Source organism: Geotrypetes seraphini, chromosome 11, assembly GCF_902459505.1.
Source record: "Geotrypetes seraphini chromosome 11, aGeoSer1.1, whole genome shotgun sequence".
Taxonomy (NCBI): domain Eukaryota; kingdom Metazoa; phylum Chordata; class Amphibia; order Gymnophiona; family Dermophiidae; genus Geotrypetes; species Geotrypetes seraphini.
The window spans coordinates 137160851-137183453 of record NC_047094.1 but is presented as its reverse complement, the minus strand read 5'-3'; the positions used below and the strand labels follow the sequence as shown (position 1 = coordinate 137183453).

At 41.5% G+C, this 22603-nt stretch overlaps 1 protein-coding gene across 4 annotated transcripts in view; it reads left to right on the top strand.

The window, feature by feature from the left end:
- SOGA1 (suppressor of glucose, autophagy associated 1) overlaps positions 1-22603 on the top strand; it is a 119351-nt gene that overhangs the window by 4050 nt on the left and 92698 nt on the right. For all 4 annotated transcript variants that reach the window (XM_033962977.1, XM_033962979.1, XM_033962978.1 and 1 more), the window contains exons 2-3: positions 3981-4205; positions 20396-20554. In XM_033962977.1, coding sequence (XP_033818868.1) covers positions 3981-4205; positions 20396-20554 — 384 coding nt within the window. The remainder of the gene's footprint in view (positions 1-3980; positions 4206-20395; positions 20555-22603) is intronic.

The window sequence follows — 22603 nt, the reverse complement described above, 5'->3', positions numbered from 1 at the left end:
GCAGTGTTTCCCGAGTCAGTTCTGGAGTATCCCCTTGCCAGTCAGGTTTTCAGGATATCCACGGTGAAAACGCATAAGTTTGATTTACCTATACTGCCAACATTGTATGCAAATCAATCTCAAATATATTCATTGTGGATATCCTGAAAACCAGGACCAACTTGGGAATCTGGTCTAGAGAGGTTAAATATCTGTGTTTTGAGGCAACTGTTGTAATAGGATCTATTTGGGAGGTCCTCAGTCATGCTTGGCACTTCTCAAATAGGAGTAGGACAAAAAAGAAAATTCAACAAATCTGCAGTAAAAAACGCGTCAATCGCTAGAAAGAAAGGTACTGCAGGCAAAGATTATTTTAAACAAACAGATAAACCACTTTATACCAAAGGAGGGACCCATATTCTGTATATTAGTGCACTTTTCAAAGAACCAGGAGCATCAGCTGCCTCATTAGCACCATCTGTCCCACCCACAAAAGGTTATTTATCCACACGGGTGTCTCATTTTTTAAATTCACTGCTCTGATCCAAAATGCTTGCCTTATTCCTGTGTGTAGGGCTAGATCTTTGCCACTGCCAGGCCATTATCAGCAATTGTCACCCTTTTTTTCTCTCTAAATTTTTATTAGAAATTTAATGTTACAAAGCAAATGCATCAATAAAACATGAACCACCGCAGAGGTAACGTATTTTGAATTGGCAATCCCCCCCCCCCCCCCCAATTCTATAGAGCCCACAGCCATGCCCCTTTACCCTCCCAATTGTCACTCTTATTGTCTCTTGCTCTTGGCTTGTTTAAGTCATGCTGCTTTAGTGGCGGTGCTTTATTATGCTTAAAACTTGGTCGTCGTCATCTTTTTTGTTTAATAACTTTTTATGGACAATGAAAATATTTACTAAATATGAATCTCTTCTCTACTAAAGAAAACAATATAGAAACATTTAATATAAACACTCCTTCCCAAACCTCAAAAAATTAACAATGGGTCTGGTCACTAAAAGGTTTCCGTAGCCTGCAGCCTATTCTGAAGGGATTTCAATTGGAAACAAGACGTCTCCATTTCCATCTGAAACCAAAACCCATTCACTCGTAAAAAGGCTTTTTCTGTTAATTATATTTCAATGCCTTTGTTGTACTGTTTATAATAGCAAGAATGTCTAGGGACGTTAGTCAATATTAATGCATTAACCTGCACATATGAAATTTTGTACAAACTTCGCTAGCATCAGGCAGAATTAACTATGAAATTTATTTATTTATTTATTTTTTTTTTTAAATACATTTTTATTAATTTTGAAAATATAAAATACAAAAGAAAACACCATCATAACATCATAAAGCACATACTGCCAAAAGTCATAGCTTCTCATCTAAACAAATATCCTTTAGCGAAATACAGCAGTCATATCATTCATCATATGGTAAAACAATCCAAATCTCAATACATCCCCTTCCCCCCCCCATCCCACCCCCCTACCCTCCTAATCCAATACTAAGCTCTTGTGGAGTGAGGAAGACCTCCAAGCAACATAACCAGACCATACCATCCTATAAGGCTCCATGCGCATCCGCCGCATGGCAGTCAATTTACACATCAACTGAATCGTATCCATGAAATTTATTTTTAAATTGTTTTATTTCATAAACATTGTAGTCCACCAGTCATGAAGTTCTAGGAAATAACAAAGAAACATGATGACAGATAAAGACCAAATGGCCCATCGAATGAGCTTTCATTGTATTAATTTATAGCAGTGGTTCCCAAACCCTTTCCTGGGGGACCCCCAGCCAGTCGGGTTTTCAAGATATCCCTAATGAATATGCATGAGAGAGATTTGCATACCTGTCGCTTCCATTATACACAAATCTCTCTCATGCATATTCATTAGGGATATCTTGAAAACCTGACTGGCTGGGGGTCCCCCAGGACAGGGTTTGGGAACCACTGATTTATAGGGTAATTATAAAGGGATAAGTGTCCAAACTTTGTTGAGATGAAGCAGAGAATAGTGTGTTTTCCTTTTTTCCTCCGACACTGAGTTTTTAACTCAACGCCCCAATATTAGGAATTTCTCATTTTCCCTACACACTGTCAGTTCCAAAGTTTCTTCTTGATTTTGTAATAGCAGCCGGGATACTTGAGGGTGCAAAATAGAAGATAAAATAATATTCCTAAATTATACTTGAGCAAAAATGCAGCCAAGACCAAAAAGCTCTTCCCCAGGAGTGAATATGCTGCCACAATGTGTCATATTACCCCTTAGGCTAAAGTTTAAGAATAGTTGATTTTATCTTATACAGTATTGCACTTATTGGAAGTTTTAAAAATGAATAAAGAATTTTAAAAAGAACCAGTAGTTGGTGATTCTGAAACATCATTTTATTTATTTCAATTCTGCTATATCTAGACATTCTAAGCAGAAAGCAGAAAACATTCACAGTTAAAAATACAAAATAAAGCAAACTTTAGAATATCAAGACCAAAACATAAAACAACCAGTTGTCCTTAAAATCTAAGCTTGGGTATTAATTGCAATATAGACATCTTGACTAATAAATTATTAAGCTGCAGTCAAACAGCCCTCAGTATTGTTGAAAAAGTAAGATCTTCAAGTTTCAAGTTTATTAAAATATTTGTTTGACCGCTTAATCTAATTTTTAAGCGATTAACATGATAAAATTACATAAAAACAAGTTAAACAGTTACATTGAGACGTATATTAAAACAGGGAAAACAAGTGACTTGCACAGACATACGGCAACAAAGGGACAGATGGGGAAGAACTACAATTGATATAGGATAGGCAGAACATAAATGGCTAAAACAATAGGTTAGGTAAAAAATGATTAATAAAAATTAAGATTTAATTATAAACTTGGCCCTTAAAAGGGCATTTTAACCAAAAGCGTCTCGGAATAAAAATGTCTTTAATCCTGTTTTAAATTGTTTTATATCTGATTCGTTACGAAGATATATAGGCAATAAATTCCAGAGAGAAGGAGCAGTAACAGCAAAATTGTTGGTGCGTAAAGTATTAATTTAAACATTCCCACCAATTGAATTTTCCAGATTTCAGATGCTAAAGTACTTAGGCCTGCAGTGTAAAACATTGATAATCGATGTCTCTCAAGTTTCCCTGGAGACTTATTTATGTGACTAAAGCATTTTACAATATTAACAGAATATCTGATATTCGTCTTCCCTATAACAGGCATAGTTTTAGCTGCATTGAGAGATGGTGTTTTAAGAGCATATCTATGTTATTAGAGGAAAACTACACAGAAATGGAATTTTCACATCTTTCCTATTTTCCAATAAAAATCTACCTGTTTGAAAAACAGGTGCAAGTGATGGGCATACTTTAAACCTATAGCAAGATACAAGTGGAAGGTATACACAAAGTTTTCAGTGAGGATGGGTGTAAAGCACATGGGTAAGACAGAGTGTTTGAACATATCAACCTAGAAAATACACCAAGTAGAAATATATGAACCATACACACTCCATATAATATTATTCATTTTTGATGTGTATCGGATCTCTAGAATTTGCATTACTATATTGTCAGGGGTGGAACCTTTTTCTTTTTTTTAAATAAAGGTACCTGAGCATCAAATATATTGATGCATGAAACGAGTTCAGACTCCCAGCTTTTTAATGTGAGAACTTCTGGGGCTGATGTACAACCGTTCTGGGCTCCTTTGGGAGGACGGACTAGATAAATGACTACATAAATAAGCCAGTGAATGGCATTCATAGCTAGAGGTGAGTGTTTGTAGCCCTGTTCCAGACACCTGAGCATTCGAGCCCGGAGGAGGAGAATTCTTTGTAAATGTCTTGAGCCGTTCTGTCTCTTGAGGCATGAAACTGTGCTAGAATTCTGTGCAGTGGTCCCGAGCTGTCTCATCTCAAAGGGTGCTAGCCTTGTGTTTTCCTTGTGTCTCAGTTTGCAGTTCTGAACTGTATTTCTTATGTCCTGTAGGATGAAATTGAAGAGCTGCGGTCAGAAATACTGGAGATGAGGGATGTGTACATGGAAGAAGATGTGTACCAGCTACAGGAGCTCCGGCAGCAGCTGGACCAGGCTAATAAGACTTGCCGCATCCTGCAGTACCGCTTGCGCAAAGCTGAGAGACGGAGCCTGCGCGTGGCCCAGACGGGCCAAGTAGATGGAGAGCTCATTCGTAGCCTAGAGCAGGATGTGAAGGTAAGGACCATGCTAATTTAGATTAGTATACTCATTTATAAACCGTTTTCCATATATAATGAACAGTTCTATAAATGGCATGCGAGATTGCACACTGTCCTGAGATGCATGCTTAACTAAATTGGCTAATGAGCCAATCAGGACCACTAATTGCTGTGAAGTGGCAGTAATTTGAATTGTGCTTGTGTCTTGCTGACCCCTGTTCTATAAAGATCCATGTGCAAATCTTATAGTGTGCAGCTCAGAAGGGGGTGTGGCCGTGGGAGGGGCATTTGCTAAAGACGTGCACAGTATTACTGAATATCAGGCGATCCATGCTTAAATTACACACCAGGACTTAGACTAGAGAATGACACAGGGACAAATTTTCCTGCCCCGACCTTTGATCTGTTCTTATTTATGGTTTGTTTGTGCTCGATATACTGCATTTTGTAATGTATGGAAAACGTTCTTATGTTCTGTTTCTCTACTTAGTCTTTCTGTGAGATTAAAGGAGAAGAATCATTCCGAGTGTTGTGGTAAATTCGGAACGTTTGGGAATTCTCCTATTGAACTTTGTTATAATCCTTTCAGATTGTTTCATGGAAATTTGTCCATTGTAGGTCTGGCAGGCAAAGAAAGAGGCTGTTGTGAAATCTGTTGTCTCTGGAGGTCCAGCCAAAGGGCCTTTTCTTGTGCAGCACCTAATCTCGTGGAACCTTTTGCCCAGTAATATCTGCTAAGAAATATGTGGTTTCTTTTTTATATCTGTTTTTAAGGTTTTAGGCCCCCTTTTATCAAGTTGCGTTAGGGGTTGTTTTTTTTAATCGTCGTTCGCTGCGGTGAAAGCTTAGACAGTCATAGAATTCCTGTGAGCATCAGAGCTTTTTACCGCAGTGGCCGGCAATGGAAAACCCTAACACGGTTTGATAAAAGGGGGCCTTAATTTGCATTTAAATTGGTTTGGTTTATTTTTTTTTATATCTGTGTGTGCTTGCTGAGCAGTTTTGTTCAAGTGTTAAATTTGAGCTGATGTAATATTGCATTTAAATAATGCATTTTTTTTTTCTAAAATTGATTCTCAAATCAGAGGTTTCCAACATAGAAAAGTTCAACCTACTTTGAGTTAAATTACTTCAGTCTGATGCCCTACAACCAGTATTAGAAGCACTTATTCCAGGATGAATTCAACTTCTGGAGCCTGGCACAGCAGTTATATTTTTGAGATGCTGCTCAGTACATGCTTCATTGCAGTACAGACTGCTGAAAACGTAAAGGATAATTTTATAACAAGGCATCTACAAAAATGTAAAGAAAAAGTACCTATTTTTTGGCTTAATCTGTAAAAGCAACCTGCATTTATAAAACAGGCTCCTACAATGACCCCCAGTACTGCACAAATTTACACCTTCTGTAAACAAGGGAAAACTGTGTGCACTCCATCTAAACATTGCCCCTGGGAACAGCTATGTATGCACCATCTCATTAGTCATGCAGTTTTATGGGAGCCATTTTCCATGTTCAATAAGCATGGAGATAATCAAGAGAAAAGTGCTTCTGTGCACTGGTGACCAGCAGTTTAAATGCTATATACAGTACTACTGCTGCTATGTGACTTCTCTCAGCTTTTGGGAGTTGGATCTGTGTAGCAGCAAAAACCACAAAATGATGAAGCGAGTTCTTTGTGGTTTTTACCAATGTGCAGTAATTATAGTATTAAGAATTCTTACTCATGCTGCCTGAATGTCTGCAGCTTTTGCCTGATAACCAGACCAGCAAAAGACATCTTTTCAATTTGGGTTTTCTTTGTAAGGCAACCTGCAGAGTACGTGCTGGCATAGTCTGAGGCTCGTCCTGAGGTGGCTGACTGACAGTTACTGAGATGCATTGAATGAAAGGCATTGCCTAGCTGCAGGTTAAGTTCAAAGAAAAAAAACCAAACAGCTGAATATATAACTTTTCCTTTACACAGCCCGTAGATTACAGATTGAAACAAGGTTTTCCATAGAAAGACAATTCCCCAACTCAACCCGCACTCCCTCCATGGAAGCGGTGGTGGAGGCAAAGACTGTCTGAATTCAAGAAAGTGTGGGACAGGCATGTGGAATCTCTTAGAGAGAAGAAGAGATAATGGTTACCCCGGATGGGCTTTTGGCCTTTATCTGCCAACAAGTTTCTATATTTCTTTCTAGTACATTAGAATGAGTAGATAAACAAAAACATGCAATACAAAAAACACCACTTCCAAGTTACCACTGCCCCTAATGACGTGCTATTGCGACACAAACTCTTATCTCCCTTCCCTCCATCCCATCCAAAATATTACCAAGCAGCAGCTCAGTTTCAGTCATACAAAAGACAGTTTTCAGGAATGAATGGAGAAATAATCTGCTGCTCTGTGTTCAAGTTCCATTGATCTTGCCATATAGATTGATATAACGGCAATACTGGATTTTCCTTTCCATAACTGACACATTGGGAGGATTTGGGCACGTAATGGGTTATCAGGATACACGCCTTCCAATGAAAATGTTTATCCCTTCTTAAGTAACAGAATGAGAGATTTGGATTTAGTTGAGCTTTTTTCTCAGTTGCAACTGAAAGCAGTTTACAGTCAGGTACAATCCAGCAGGTATTTTCCTGTCCTCGGAGGATTTACAATCCAAGTTTGTACCTGAGGCTGTGGAGAGTTACGTGACTCACCCAGGGCCGCAAGGATTTGAACTCGGGCTTCCCGGGTTCTCAGCCACTGCCTGGTACTACTGCACTCCTGAACTATCTGTTTAATCAGAAACATTATTTTTAATGTGGTCTGAAAGTTTAACTCGGGCTTGTAACACCAAACTCATTCTGGGAGGGTAAAATTGGTGGGTGTAACTGAGAATGCTCCAACCAGACTTAAGAACCTTCATCCCATCAAGGACAATAATAGCCTTCCTTCCCCCCATCTCCTTAAATAGAGGCCTTACATTAAAATGATAAAGAGCTGTCATCTCAGAGAGTGTATTAACCCCCAGACACCAGCTGCGGATTATTACTAAGCACGCCTTCCTGAGCCTTGTCTGCTATTAACGCTGATACGATGTTCCTTTTTTCTATTTTGCTGGGTGCTCTTCTCTGGTTATGTTATCTTCAGCTTAATGGATGCATTAGAGCTATTTGATCCCTTTGATCCTCCTTCTGTTCTTCCCAGGTTGGGGGGGGGGGGGGGCTCTATTCTTCCCATGGAGGAGAATCCCTCAGCCTGTTTGCTCAACAGAACTGCCACGGAAAGGGCTGAATGAGAGCTGAGTATGGAGAATAAAGCCAGTGCATCAGACGCTTCTCTCTTTCTTTGAGGGATGGGTTTGCTGACTCAGCACCGATCACTGCCAAGCAATTCCTAAGGTCGCAGCTCACACACCCAGTTCCCACTGCTCCTGTGGCATTTTTTTTTTGTTACTGCTAAATATCTGTGGACTGTTGCAAGCTTTGTGACACTGATCTTATAAAAAGTAATTTATAGCAGGTTGCCTAGGTTGGAAAGTCAAGCAAGCCTGATTTTTCAAGATAAAATTTCCGATTAAAGCAGCTAGAATGGAAGTAGGTGTAAATGTAACACACATACACACAAAAATTTTATAAAGCTACCTCTATAGTGTGTCTGGAGTGTCCTTCAAAATGCAGCTGTTACTATGTCTGTATGCACTGATGGGACTTGTATTCATGTATAGTATTTATATAGCATTGCATGGTGCTGCACAAGATAAGATGTGTGTGCATAGTTTAAAATCCTCTATTGAAAGAGGAGACGAGAGTGTGTACAGACCTGGAAAATTATGTATTACCATGCAAATGTGTTGTGTTGTTTTTCTGGTGTCTGCTCATAGCACTTTGGGAAATAATTAGTACTTTACCTAAGGATCAGTATAAGCAAGTCTCAATAGCATCCAGAACCTCTAAAAATTTTAAAGAAAATTTTGTTAGAAAATAGCGTGGAATTTTGTTTGATAGCGTGGAAGAGATCAAAACTCCCTTATACCCGGGAGTCCTCTTATTCCAAAGACAGAAGTGTACTCTTTGGACAAAAACTCTTGGAGTTTACTATGTGCCGTGAATCCGATCAGAATGATATAACGAAGTTGTACATTAGTGTTTTCATATTGCCCTTCTAGGAACGGAGGCGTTGGAGCAAATAAACAGAAGATCTTAGTGACAAATTTTAAAAATAACAGTGCCCTTATTTTTTAAAAATTTGTTTGATAGTTTTCTGTGTTCTATCCACCATATTGATAACTGATTTCTAAAAAAAAATTTTTTTTAAATAAGCACAGTTTTACTTTTAAAATCTGTTTTTCAATAAAGTCTGTGTTCTTACTATTGTATCTGCTCTGTCACCTTCATTCCTTTTGGAAATTGCAGACCGCTTGCCAATCTGTTTTCCGGACCTTCATTTAGGCTAAGACAGCATATGGGAGGCAACTCTGCATAATGGAGCACCACAAGTTAAGAGCCCAGATGGATGGAGGGCACTGAGTGTTAATTCAATAACAGCATCTGCTTGCCAAGATTCCACGATAGACTCATATTACTAGTGTAGGTTAACCATGTCAATAGCAGTAAAAGTGGCATTGATACATGTAACCTACAGTGCTCTGCTGGTCCCACCCAGGAAATGCCCCTTGCATTTACATGCTAAGCCAGTTGTGCTGCTGTTTGAGCCACTGCTGTTTTCTTTGGCTGGTGCCACCTTGATTTTCTGCCAGCTAGAATTGTTTTCTTTCCTCTAATGTGGCATACCAGCTCTTATGTTTTCTAGTTTGCTTGCTTATCTTTGACATTCATGTCACAGACAGATGGACCGACAGAAACAAAAACATAAGCACATTTTTATTGCATAAAAATATGCCCGAGTCATGGTGTACAGCCAGTAGTATCCCTTTTGGAATGACTGTCTATACACTTGACTATGTGGCTGAGAAAGAGCTGGAGCGGATCTTGAAAATCTTGGCTTATAGGGAGTTCCAGCTGGAGTAGAACCCAAGAGAAAGGAAAAATTCAGACCATCTTTGCTAAAGATATAAGGAATTTACTCCCAGAGGGGCTACATCTAACTCCAGACTACCTCCTACTTCAGTAAACAGATGAAAAAGCCTGACTTTTCACCCAAGCCTTTAATACATAGGGTGATTGACTGTACACTCATTCTGCACTAGGACAAGCTTGCTACACATGCTCTAAACCAGAGGTCTCAAAGTCCCTCCTTGAGGGCCGCAATCCAGTCAGGTTTTCAGGATTTCCCCAATGAATATGCATGAGATCTATGTGCATGCACTGCTTTCAATGATTTCACTGGGGAAATCCTGAAAACCCGACTGGATTGCTGCCCTCAAGGAGGGACTTTGAGATCCCTGCTCTAAACTAAACCTTAACCTTATAAACTGCATCTTCTCTATAGGAATAGAGCTCGACACGGTTTACAATTGAATTAATAAAGCAAAAGGGAAAGAAAAAATAAACTGTGGAATTCGTAGAGGAAAAAGAGGTTTTACAGTTTTGAAAATAACCAAGTCTTCAGATGTTTACGAAATAATTGAAAAGAACCCAAGTCCCGCAACTGTAAAGGAAAATTATTCCATAGATCAGATACTTTGAAACATAAAGATTTCCCTAATTTGCCAATGAAGGCAATGCCTTTCAGTGAGGGGAAAGACAATTTGAGTTTTTGTGTAGATCTGATTATGCCAGATGTTTTAGCATTCCATGACAAAGGGATTAGTGAAGGAAAAATGCCAAACAAAATCTTAAATTTTAAACAGGCCCATTTGAAGTGTACCCTGGAAATTATTGGAAGCCAATGAAGTTTTGACAAAAACAGATACATGCTCAAATTTACTTTTAGTGTGACTAAAATCCATTCTATATATTTTATTTAACTGTATGATTAACTTAACTGAGTTTAGCCTCCCATCTGTTTATCCCAACGGACTGTACCACCCATCTTGTCTGTACTTGGCCCCTCGGCTATAGGATAAGCTGTATTGTAGAAAAATGTTAGCGTCCTATCTCTGTTATTTAAATGTTGTGATGTGTGCTTATTAGATGTTTCATAAGCAGCATAAAATCTGTTTTCCTACTTGGGACCTGGGTTGGCCCACTATTGGAAACAGGCCAGTAAGTCTGACTTCTGTGGTAAGCAAATTAATGGAAACGCTTTTAAAACACAGAATGGTGAAGTTTCTGGAATCTGGTGGATTACAGGACCGAAGGCAACATAGATTTACTAGAGGCAGGTCTTGTCAGACAAATCTGATCAATTTCTTTGACTGGGTGACTAGAGAATTGGATAGAGGGAGTGCACTAGATGTGGTGTATTTAGATAAGTGCTCTCCTTTTTTAAGCACTTTAAGCACCCATTGCACTTTATATTTATTGAAAATTGATATTATAAATATTTAATAAATTTTCATAGCACAAGTCACTTTACCAAGACCAATGATGAGTTTACCACCCCAGTAAGGGCATGAAAAATCAGTTAAGTAGTGCCTTGGGTATTTGAGGTCTGGTAATCCAACATAACTTGATATGAATTTGTTCTCTGGTTTATATTAGTATTTAGATTTTAGCAAAGCCTTTGACAGTGTTCCACATAGGCAACTAAGAAATAAACTGAGTGCCCTCAGAATGGGCCCCAAAGTGATGTGCTGAGTCAGAACTGGTTGAGTGGAAGACAACATAGGGTAGTGGTCAGTGGAGATCACTCTGAGGAAAGGGATGTTAACCAGTGGTGTGCCTCGAGGTTCTGTTCTTGCTGAAGGGCTGTCAGGTAAGATTTGTCTCTTTGCGGATGATACCAAAATCTGCAAAGAAAGACCTAGCGAAGCATGAAGAATGATCTGAAATTTGGCAGCTAAAATTTAATGCTAAGAAATGCAAGATCGTGCATTTGGGCAACAAAAACCTGAAGGAATGGTAGGGTTTTGGGGGGTGAAGAACTTATATTCAAGACAGAAGGGCAGGACTTGGGCGTGATTGTATGTGATGATCTTAAGGTGGCCAAACAGGTTGAAAAGGTGACTGAAATCTAGAAGGCTGCTAAGGTGCATAGGGAGAGGTATGGTCAGTATGAAAAAGGAAGTATTGATGCCCCTGTATAAGACTCTGTTGAGACCTCATTTAGAATATTGTGTACAATTCTGGAGGCTGCGACTTCAGGAAGATATAAAAAGGATGGAGTCTTGAGTCGAGTCTCATTTGAAAGGAAGCTCTGCAATGAGAGGGCATTGGATGAAGTTAAGAGGTGATAGGCTGTGGAGTAATTTAAGGAAATAGTGGAAAAGTCTCCCGGAAGAGGTGGTGGAGACAGAGACTGTGTCTGAATTCAAGAAGGCATGGGATAGGCATGTGTGGGATCTCTTAGAGAGAGGAAGAGATAATGGCTACTGCGAATGGGCCATTTGGCCTTTATGTGCCATCATATTTCTTATGTTCTATGATACTGGGTTTGATAGACCTTTGGTCTGTCCTAGCATGGCAATCCTTATGTTCTTATGCTGGCATATCTCTTTTATTTGAATTTCAGTGCTATTATAAGTATATTGTTTAAACTGTTTCATGGTCGTCCTATTAAGTTTCAGTTCACTGATTTTGACTTTACCTCATTCATTGTATTTATGTTTATATTTGGTCATTTTACTACTATTATGCTGTTAACAAAATTGTAGTCTTTATGTTGAATTGTACTTGTTGTACACTGCCTTGGGTGAATGTCTTCATAAAGGCAGTAAATAAATAAAGCAACTCTACCACTTAACATCTCGGATCTGCAGAAGGTTATCTGTGCAAATTTCACAAGTACTGTAAATTTATTTAAAAATGTATATACCACCTCTAAGGTCTACAAAGCAACATAGAAAATAAGTAATAACAGTACAACATAGACTTATAGACTCTCCTACATCCTCTTTGTTCACATAAATGCTTTGTCCTATAACTAAACCTTCATTTGGTTTTAAAAGTATCACAGAAATACTTACCATATTTTTGTACACATAAATACATTGAAAAATAACTGTCCTTAAAAGTAAATAAGTAAAGACATCTATGTGGTTTACAAATAATCAGTGATATCTAGGGGGGAGAGGGGAATTCACAAATTCAGATCTTAAGTTACAATCTGTTGGTGAGGTGCAAATTAAGCTAAGACGTAGGAAGGGGAGGATTGTACTGCCTACTATTTAAAACCATAAACGGAGACAGCCCAGCCTACCTGAACAACCGACTAATCCTAACTACCACAACCAGACATAGGAGAACCCACAAATCATTCAGGCTATTAAGTTATTTGGGCAAATTCCTTTGAAAACTGTGGTAATACTGCCTCCACTTTGCTAAATTTAAAATAAAATCATTTTTCCTACCTTGTCTGGTGATTTCTGGTTGCACTTTCTTCTTCTTCTGACTGTGCATCCAATCTTTCTTCCCTTCTATCAGCCTGTATGCTTTCTCTCCTCCACACCTCATTCCCTCCCCCAACTTTTTCTTCCTCTCTCCCTGACCTTTCTTTCTTTTTTTCTGTTTCTCTTCTTTCCTTCTGTTTCCCTGCCTGTCCCCTTTCTTTCTTTCTCCCTGCCGTTCCCCAAGCCACTGCCACTGCTGCTGCCATCGGGGAACAGGACCCACCAATGGATAACAGGCCCCAAAGCCGACGCCGACGCATGCTCTCCCTGACGTCAATTCTGCAATCGGAGAGGAAGTTCCGCCCAGCCAGGCAGCGATTGGCTGGCCCGAACTTCCTCTCCGACTGCAGAATTGACGTCGGGGAGAAGAAGACTTATCGGCTCGATAGATTAGATCGCCAAGACAAAGTGAGTCCTGGGTGATCGACTCACTTTGCCTTGGCGAGCTACTGGCGCCCCTGCCTCGGGCCCCCTGTCAGCTCCGGGCCCCTGAATGCAGGACTGGTAGTACTGCCCTGATGGCGGCCCTGCGGCACACCAGGCAACATCTCGCGGCACACTAGTGTGCCGCGGAACAGCGGTTGAAAAACACTGCAATAGAGTGACAGACATCTCAGGGTTGGGGAGTTTCTGGCAGAAGGAATGATACAATGGATATAAGTATCTGACAGTGAGTGGGAGTTAAGAGTTGAAAGTTAAAAAAAAAATGGGCTTTTAACTTGGATTTTGAATACTGCTAGACTCTGGCAGCCTGTTCCCAGGCATAGGGCATAGCAAGAAAGAAGGGATGGAGTCTAGAATTGGTAGTGGAGGAGAAGAGTACAGATAAGACGGACTTGATTGTTATTTTGGGAGGGGGGAGACGAGGGTTAGAATTTTAAATTGTTTGTTAAAAGCATCTGAAAGTCAGTGGAGACTTGTGAGCACTGTAATGATACATCCCCTTAGCAGCACGCTGCAGGAATCCAGGCAGCAGCATTTTAACCTAATTGCAAAACATGCAGTGCCTTCCATGGCAGCTCAGAATAACATTATTGCAGTAATCGGTTCTGAAAATGACAAGTATATATAGTAATTTAATAATCAGACACAGTAAAATATCTCCATACTGAACACAATGGATACAGGCACTGATATCAGAAAATATTTATTAATGGAAAGGTAGGTGGGTGAATGGAGTAACCTCCAGTGAGCATAGTGGAGAGAAACACAGTTCTCCCAGGACAAGCAGAATATCAATTCCTCAAGAGCAGTGGGCAATTTTAAGAAAGCTACTTAAATCTGTCCACAGCATGCACAGTTTTCAAAGGGGCTTGTACTGCTTGTTTCGGTGGGCCTGAGAAGTAGATGTGCATTTCTAATTTTGCAATAATAATACACAGACATCTTTAAAAATGTAGATATTGGATGTCAGTATTTACACGTACTCTGATGCAACTGCTGATTTGAACCAAGGGTTCATAGGAGTGAATGAGAAGACAATTAGAAACATAGAAGATGACGGCAGAGAAGGGCCATAGCCCATCAGGTCTGCCCACTCTACTGACCCACCCCCAAGTCTACTATCCTAGGGATCCCAGATGGGCATCCCATTTGCTCTTAAATTCTTGCACGCTGTTTGCCTCGATCACCTGCACCGGGAGCTCGTTCCAAGGATCAACCACTCTCTTGGTGAAGAAATATTTCCTGGTGTCGCTTACCACTGTGTGAACCAACATTCGGTGGGCTCCTACTCAGTTATTTCCCACTGACTAGGTAGGTGATCTCCAGATTTTCAGTGGCAAATAACCACATAGTTTGGCCAAAAATCCAGGGAGACTGCTACAGCATGTTCGTTTTTTACTGCTGGGGTGGTCAAAGGGCAACTGCCGGTGAGCTGGGTTTTCGGTGTTTGGGCCTGGGTCATTTTCTGTAGTACAGACCACGGTGGGATAAATATTGTCTGGCTGGTTTGTGAGATCCACTTCTAAAAATCTAAAAATGTGTGTTTTCTAGGACTAGGTTGGCTCCATCATTGGCTTTGTTGAGCATGCAGTTTAGTAAAATGCAGCTTTGACTCGCGAACCTTGATACCATTCAAAACCAATTGATGGACCTTTTTTTTAAAGTGCTCCTTTGTACAGTGGTTGTTTCCACTGTGCATATTGCCAGGTTCTTTTACATATTTTACAAATGTCTCTGTGTTCTTCAAGCCTTTTATAAATTACACTTCTCCCTCCGTATTCACAGTGATAGAGGATTAACATACCTGTGAACACAGAAAAACCTCGAATAACTGGTTGGAACCCGGAGGGGTTCATCAATATACAGTGAGCGCCGGGATCCTTGGAGTTACCCTGCCCTCCTCTCTCCCAACCCTCTTTCCAATACCTTCAGCTGCTCTATGGCTCATAATCAGAGCGACATGGAGCAAATGTACTCCCCTCCACCTATCAAGATCCTTCAGCATTTCTCAGCACAACTACAGCCTCTCTTCCTTACCCTTCCCCAAAAGCAGCCACTGACAATTCGATCTTTCTAGTCATTTCAGACTATCCCAGTCTGTTCCAGCCTCTGTGTTAAAGGATACTGCACTGCATGCCCGACCGCAAGCCCTTCCCCTGCCCTCTGGAGTCAATTCGTGTGCCCCCGCCTCTCACCTCTCTCTCCACAATTTCTCTCTAGGGGGCCCTGCGATTTTCTCTGTGCATGCTGGGAAGCACCAATTTTCTCTGTGCACGCTAGGAAATGATGTAATTGGGGGGGGGGGAGTCAGCATGCTAAAAATCGCGAATAAACAAAACCGCGATTGCTGAAACCACTAATACGGAGGGAGGAGTGTACTTAGTAAATTGTGCACATTCTGACTCGGACATCCTTTGTCCTACCTAGATGAACTATGCACATTCAGGCTTTTTGTCTGGTAAGTGCAGTTTTCTGAGCAATGCAGTTCCATCACTGTATCTGACCGTATAAGCTTTTTCCCAATATTTCCTAGGTCCTGAAACCATTTGTAGAGGGAAATTTTATTGCTGATAGTGTAGAGTTGTGTGTTTACATTGCATTTTCAGTGAAATATAAACCCTCTTACCATGTGGCAGTGACTCTCTGGAGCTTCAAAAGGAACAAACCACATTTAAATATTTAATGTTTCTCCTAGTTCCAACATAGATTCTCTCTCCTGGTATAGTAATTTACTTATAAAAATAACAGAATGACAAAAGGACAAATCCAGAATCCTCGTTTTTGCCTGTTAGTTGGATGTGTCACACATACATGGAAGGATGTGGTCAGTCGGGTGAGGTATTCTTGCCTTCAGCCTTGTTCCTAGAGGGAGGGATGACAACTCTTTGGTGTCTCATTTCATCACAAGGGGAATAGCGGCGTTGCTCTTGTATTTCACGCAGTTTCATCATCTCTTTGCCGGGCTTGTGAGAGGGTTGGCTGTAGATGATGTACCCTGCCTTGGAATGCAGGAAAGAAAAGAAAAAAAAAAGCCTCTGTTGGTTTGGCCGTTAGCAAGGAGTTTCCACTGAAAGGGGCTTTTTGTGTGAGAATTGAGCCGTTGGGCAGCAGCTCCAGTACTCTTATGCAGCTGCCTTGGTATTTTTCATTTGCTCTCTACATTTGGGTCATATTTCTCCGAAGGATAACCACTATTCCAGTGTCTCCTTTGTCTTCTCTCCAGCCTCCAGAAGATGCATTTTCATAGAAGATAATTCTCTTTATTACTCAAAAAGATCAGCTATTTGCTTTGACGTTTGTGAATGCTCTTATCCCCCAACCTTATTCTTTCCATGAAACATTAAAATAAAAAAAGAGAACAAAACAAAGCTGGGGCACATCGCCTACTCCTTCCTCTCTCATCAAATACATACATGCCTTGCCACCAGAAAACAGTAGTAGTATAATATAAACAAAAGTGTCGGATTAAAATATGAGTTTACTTATCGTGGCAGGAAACGGTGATGGTGAAAGTGAAGCACTTGCTCCCCTGACCTTACTTGCTTTCCTGTGTAAGTCAGAATTGATTAGTTTAACTCAAACAGGTCAGATAATGAGAATAATGAAAAAATTTAAAATTTCGTTATTATTTGAGATAATTGGGGAAACTAATCTGCAACAGTCAACCAAAATATATCCAATTTCATATTGCCAAAATTGATTTTCAAGCTAAAATCTATCCTTAATTTGTTAAGTTGCTCTTGAGCCATTATTGAAATATTCTACTGGTACAAATGACCTGCAAGGGTCAGTGGTCGATAAAAATTGTTGACACACTGAAAACTAAAATTTTCTTAAGATTTGTCAGATGTTCAGCAGTGACCTGGCTCAAAACCTGCTAGTTGGATTGTTGAATTTGTCATGGGGAGCAACTGTTACAGATTTAATTTAAATGCTTTAGTATTAAATTTTTATATATCAGAACAAAACAATTGAATAAACAAGAGACCAATAAGAACAATAACCCAGCCCCCAAAAGGTACAGTACAGTAGTTGAAGGAAGGCAGGGAGCTTTGACACGTATAGTGCCCCTCTATCATTTACAGAATCAAAATGTACCAAAAACACTCAATTCCTCTTCCCCCACAACCAGGGCTGTGGAGTCGGAGTCGGGACAATTTTGATTACCTGGAGTCGGAGTCAGAGTCGTGGGTATCAGAAACAGAGGAGTTGGAGTCGAAGGATTTATCTACTGACTCCACAGCCCTGATTTCAAAACATATAGATAAAACCAAGGCTGTGGAGTCGGAGTCGGAGTCGGGACAATTTTGATTACTTGGAGTCGGAGTCGGAGTCGTGGATATCAGAAACAGAGGAGTTGGAGTCGAAGGATTTATCTACTGACTCCACAGCCCTGATTTCAAAACATATAGATAAAACCAGGGCTGTGGAGTTGGAGTCGGGACAATTTTGATTACCTGGAGTCGGAGTCGGAGTAGTGGATATCAGAAACAGAGGAGTTGGAGTCGAAGGATTTATCTACTGACTCTGCAGCCCTGATTTCAAAACAGGGGCTGTGGAGTCGGAGTCGTGGGTACCAGAAACTGAGGAGTTGGAGTCGAAGGATTTATCTACTGACTCCACTGCTCCAGATAATCACACATGTAGTATCCCATTAAATACTTACAATCATAATTGCATATCATTAAGGGCCAGACTATGCACATGTGGGGAAAGATTTTGTATATATTAGGTTTCAAAATTAGCCAAAACCACTTTTTACATTTAACCGTAAGACAAGCATCACAAGCCTCCCATAACATTAAAGCATGGAGTGCATTGCACCAGTGCCAAAATGTTGACAGAGGAGTAAGTGTCCAGTGCTGCAAGATGCATTTTTTTATGTACAGTGCTAGCCTTAAGTAAATGAAAACAGCCCCCCCCTCCCTTTAGAAAGAGAACCAGTTAATGATGTGGAGATTTATACAAATGATGGATACTATGATCATGTTTAAGGGTAAATTCTGGTACATGTGCAAATATATTCAAATGCAAGTCCGGGTGGTGATATAATTGTTTGTGCTTAGATCTGTATGTAATATGGCAGATAAAGACTTGAGTCTGCTCAACAGTCATATTCATTATTAAGGCAATGCTGAACCCACAATCCAATAATTATCCATTTTACTTGCTAAGTTCCATTATAAGAGCCCCCCCCCCCCCTCCCGGGAGATGTGCATGCAGTTTAGTAGCCTCTATGCTTTTTGTTTAGGAACATGTCGCCCTCTGTTCTTTTTTCTCACTGTTGCTCCTTATGGAACTCAGAACAAGTTGGGAGCCTGTATAACCTGCCGTCAAGAGAGACATAATCCTGGCTGCAGAAGACTGAGCTAACTTTTTACATCGCCTCAGACCTTGCATTAATTAAAGCCTTGGAGTTAAGATCTCCCTTTTGGTCTTCTGCATACTTCCTTGCATCTGTGTTTCATTAGCATTCATTTAAATGGGCTTTGTGCTAGTGTCTATGCAAAACTTGTGTGGGAATTGTGCACCCTGAAAATTGTTGCTAAATCTGAGCCAACCAGTGCACAAACCCTAATATGCTTTTGGGGTCAGACCCTAAGTTTGTACCTGAAACAATGGGGGGTTAAATGACTTGGCCAAAGTCGCTCGGAACATTAGTGGGAATTGAACCTTAGCTCTTTCCTCATTTTTAGCCCAGTGCTTTAACCATTAGTGCAACTTTAGAAAAAATTATATAGAGGGTAATTTTGCAGCAGGGCATCTAGGTTGAGAGGGCAAGAACGAGCCTATTTTTAAACCCAGATGGGCATTTATGTCTTCATGGCTAAAATAGCATTACAGATCTTTATACTTGCTCAGGAGCAGGTGTAAAGGTTTGTGCACATTTATGTACTTATCTAAATCACAATTCTGACCATGCACCCAAAATACCTACATGGAGGTCATGTAAAAGTATGAGTCTTGTCATCATATGTAGTTTTTTTGTTTGGGTAAATTTGTAAGAGGCATTCTTTGCTGAAAACATCTTTATAAAATTACCATATATACTTAAATATAAACCAAGATTTTTGGGCCCAAAAAATGGCCTAATAATGGGGATCTCGGTGTATATTCGGGTCAGTGCTGAACTCCCCCTGAACCTGTTGCAGGCATCTGCCGGATCTGTTGTAAGACCTGGTGGGACAGGAGGGATCCGTTCCGTCTCCTGCCCCAGTTGACTTTGAACTTGCAGCAGCCAATCAGCTAGTGGCTCTGGTCACTCCCTCTGCGGTTCACTGCTGGACTACCAGGGATTCGAAAGGTATGCGGGGACAGTGGAAGGAGGTAAAGAGTCTGCCAGGACAGGAGGCGAGATGGACCTTTATGTCCCAACCCACTGCTGGACCACCAGGAGTTATGGCAGGCCCGGTGGAGGCCTGTAAGGCATTAGGAGGGAGGGGGACAGGGTACAGAACCTTTCAGGGCAGGGAAGGAGGGGGGCTGGATGCAGAGCCAGACAGGGAAGAAGGCTGGGTGCAGAACCTTTCAGGGTGGGGAAAAAGGGGGGCTGAGTGCAGAGACTGGGAGTGAAGGAGGGGGCTGGATGCAGATCCTGGCAGGGAGGGAGGGGGGATGAATGCAGAGACTGACAGGATAGGCGAGAAAGTAAGGGAGGGGGATGAATGCAGAGCAGGGAGGGAGGAAGAACAGGGTGCAGAGCCAGACAGGGAGGGAGGTGGGGCTGGGTGCAGAGCCTCGCAGGGCACTGCATTTGAATATTGACTCTCTCGGTTTATATTAAAATCAACCTTTTTGGGGAGGGGAAAAAGTTGCCTCAGTTTATATTTGGGTCGGGTTATATTCGAGTATATATAGTAACCTTCTTAATGTTGTGATAGTTCAACATTCCAATATTGGTTGAAGAGAAAACCAAAGTCTTTATGGGTTGCAAAATCTTTCACAGAACCATCAAAAACATATTATGCATCAGGTTTTGAGATCATGAAGATCAAGAAACACTTTTTTTTGTCCATTTGCAAAATGTCACAGCTCCATTTGATCTTTATTTACATCTAGATGTTAACTTTGCTTCTCTTTTAAAATAGCAGTGCCTTTAGTTTAAAGGATTATCTTTTTATTTAAAATTTAGAAGATATTTGTTAAACATATGAAGGGCTTCCAGGCCTGTGAGTACTTTTACTCACAAAGGGCAATATTCAATCCCCATGGGTAACTCCTAGGGTATCTGAGGGAAAAATTTTGAGAATTATGCTTAACAAGATGGTCTGCATAACAGTGAGTTGACAAGCTGAACCTTTTATTAGTGCCCTGGTTGTTATTTTGCAGGTGGCCAAAGATGTCTCTATTCGTCTCCACAATGAGTTAGAGGTTGTGGAGAAGAAGAGAATTAATCTGGAAGAGGAGAATGAAGATTTGCGGCAGAGGCTCGTTGAACTGGAGCTTGGAAAACAAGTGTTACAGAATGAGATGGACAAATTGAAGGAGGTTAGTGCCCTGTCATGTGAGCAGAGCAACCCTTCCTCATGGGGAAGCTGCTAAGAAAATGGGCAGTGTCTTTTCCTCTTGGGGGTACTTCTGGGTAGAGTTAGTGAGATAAAGGGACAGCCCTCCCTTTGGGAGGAGTTGATGAGATGAAGGGGAGTGGCTCTGGGGGAAGTTTCTGAGACAAAGGTAAGTGGCACTTTCTCAGTGGGGAATTGTTGAGGAGGAGTGGAGCAAGTGGTGTAGTAAGGGGGGTGAGGGTGCAGTCCACCCCGGGTGCCATGTTGGTGGGGGCACCTGATGCACAAAACTGCCCACCGCGTGTTTTCCGATCTGACCCATGCAAATTAGTAAAACCCCATGCAAAATAGCCAAGTGATTGATGCCCATTCCCTCCTGTCACGAAAGAGTCCACTCCCCCCCTCCAAAAAAAAAAAAGGCAGGAGGGATGCCCACTCCCTCGTGCCTTGAAGGCACCCACTTCCCCTCCAGGCCCCCCTGCCCCATACCTTAAAAGTTGTGAGCAGGAGATACAGAAAACTCCTGCTCCTCCTCCATCGACGATGACACTGGATCTTAGGCCCCTCCCCGGTGCATTATGTGATACACGGAGAGGGGCCTAAGTCCCTGATTGGCTCAGATGCCTCAGGCCCCTCCCAAGGGACAGGGCCTGAGGCGTCTGAGCCAATCAGGGACTTCCTTAGGAAGGAGCCTAAGGAAATCTCTGATTGGCCAATCTGGCCCCAATCAGGAACTGACTTAGGCTCCTTCCTGTATCCCATATACAAGGGGGAGCAGCCTAAGGCCCTGATTGACGCAGTCAAGGGAGGGGCCTGAGATGTCTGAGCCTAAGGCCCAGTGTCGTCGTCGAGGAAGGAGGAGCAGGGGGTGTTTCCAGTACCTCCTGCTTCCAACTTTTAAGGTAAGAGGCAGAGGGGCCTGGAGGGGAAGTTGGCGCCTTCTTGGCAGGAGGGAGTGGGCAACCCTCCTGCCTTTTTTGGGAGGGAGGGGGTGAGGGAGTTCCTTCAATGGCAGGAGGGAGTGGGCATCCCTCTTGCCATTTTGCTGTGGGTCGGGGTGTGGGGGTGGATGGTGGCTCAGGATGCTGGTGGGAGGGCATGGCGCGGGGAGGGGGGGCTTTTTTTAAATGGGACAGGTTGTACATGTTTAACTCGCTCACATCTGTTCCATTAAAAAAAATACAGAAGCCCTAACAGCAATGACAGGAGGTGGCTGCTTCCCCTGTCACTCCTGTTATGGCTCTGCGCATGTCTCAGTTTCTCACTGAGCGATTGAGTCGGTGGGTTTGCAAGCAAATTTGATAGTGCATCAGATTACTGTTGGAGAATCGGTCAGAGAATCGCCAACAACGATCGAGTCGCTATCTTTTGTGCATCTAGCCCTATGTCTCCAAATGACTTGGAAGCCTAAAGGCTTTTATATATCTTATCTATATTTACATATACTGCCTCACCCCCCACCAACAAATTTGGCTTTTTTTCTTCAGGTGGTAATGCTTATCGGCACATGTAATCAGTATCTTTTTTCACCACTATCCTTCCCAAAATGTCCGGAACCCTGCTCATACAACTGCATACCACATTCTGCAGTCAACACTTGCACACCATTTTTGGCTGCAGCAGCAAGCCCCGACTGCACCTACATGTCACCTGCATGACGCTAATCAGTGACCCTGCTGTGCATTAATTTGTATCAGCAGCAGCCAGATGTCTCCTGCACCACATTCAGCTCCCCTATAGTGTCTGCTACCCTGAATAGAATCTTTGCAAGAATAAAGTGATAAAATGCTCAAGTCATTCTAGTTTATATCTACAAATATTACATGGCAACCTAAAAGAGGAACAGATTCACTGCTCCATTGTATCCTACACCCACACATTGTCATTTACATAAAAACAAAGGATCTTATATCGGAGCCTTGGACCAACCCCTGCGGTGTACCCCAAGGTTCCCCACTGTCACCCTTGCTCTTCAATCTTTACATTTCCTCCCTCGGTACCCTGTTAGACAAACTCAAAGTAACTTCATTCA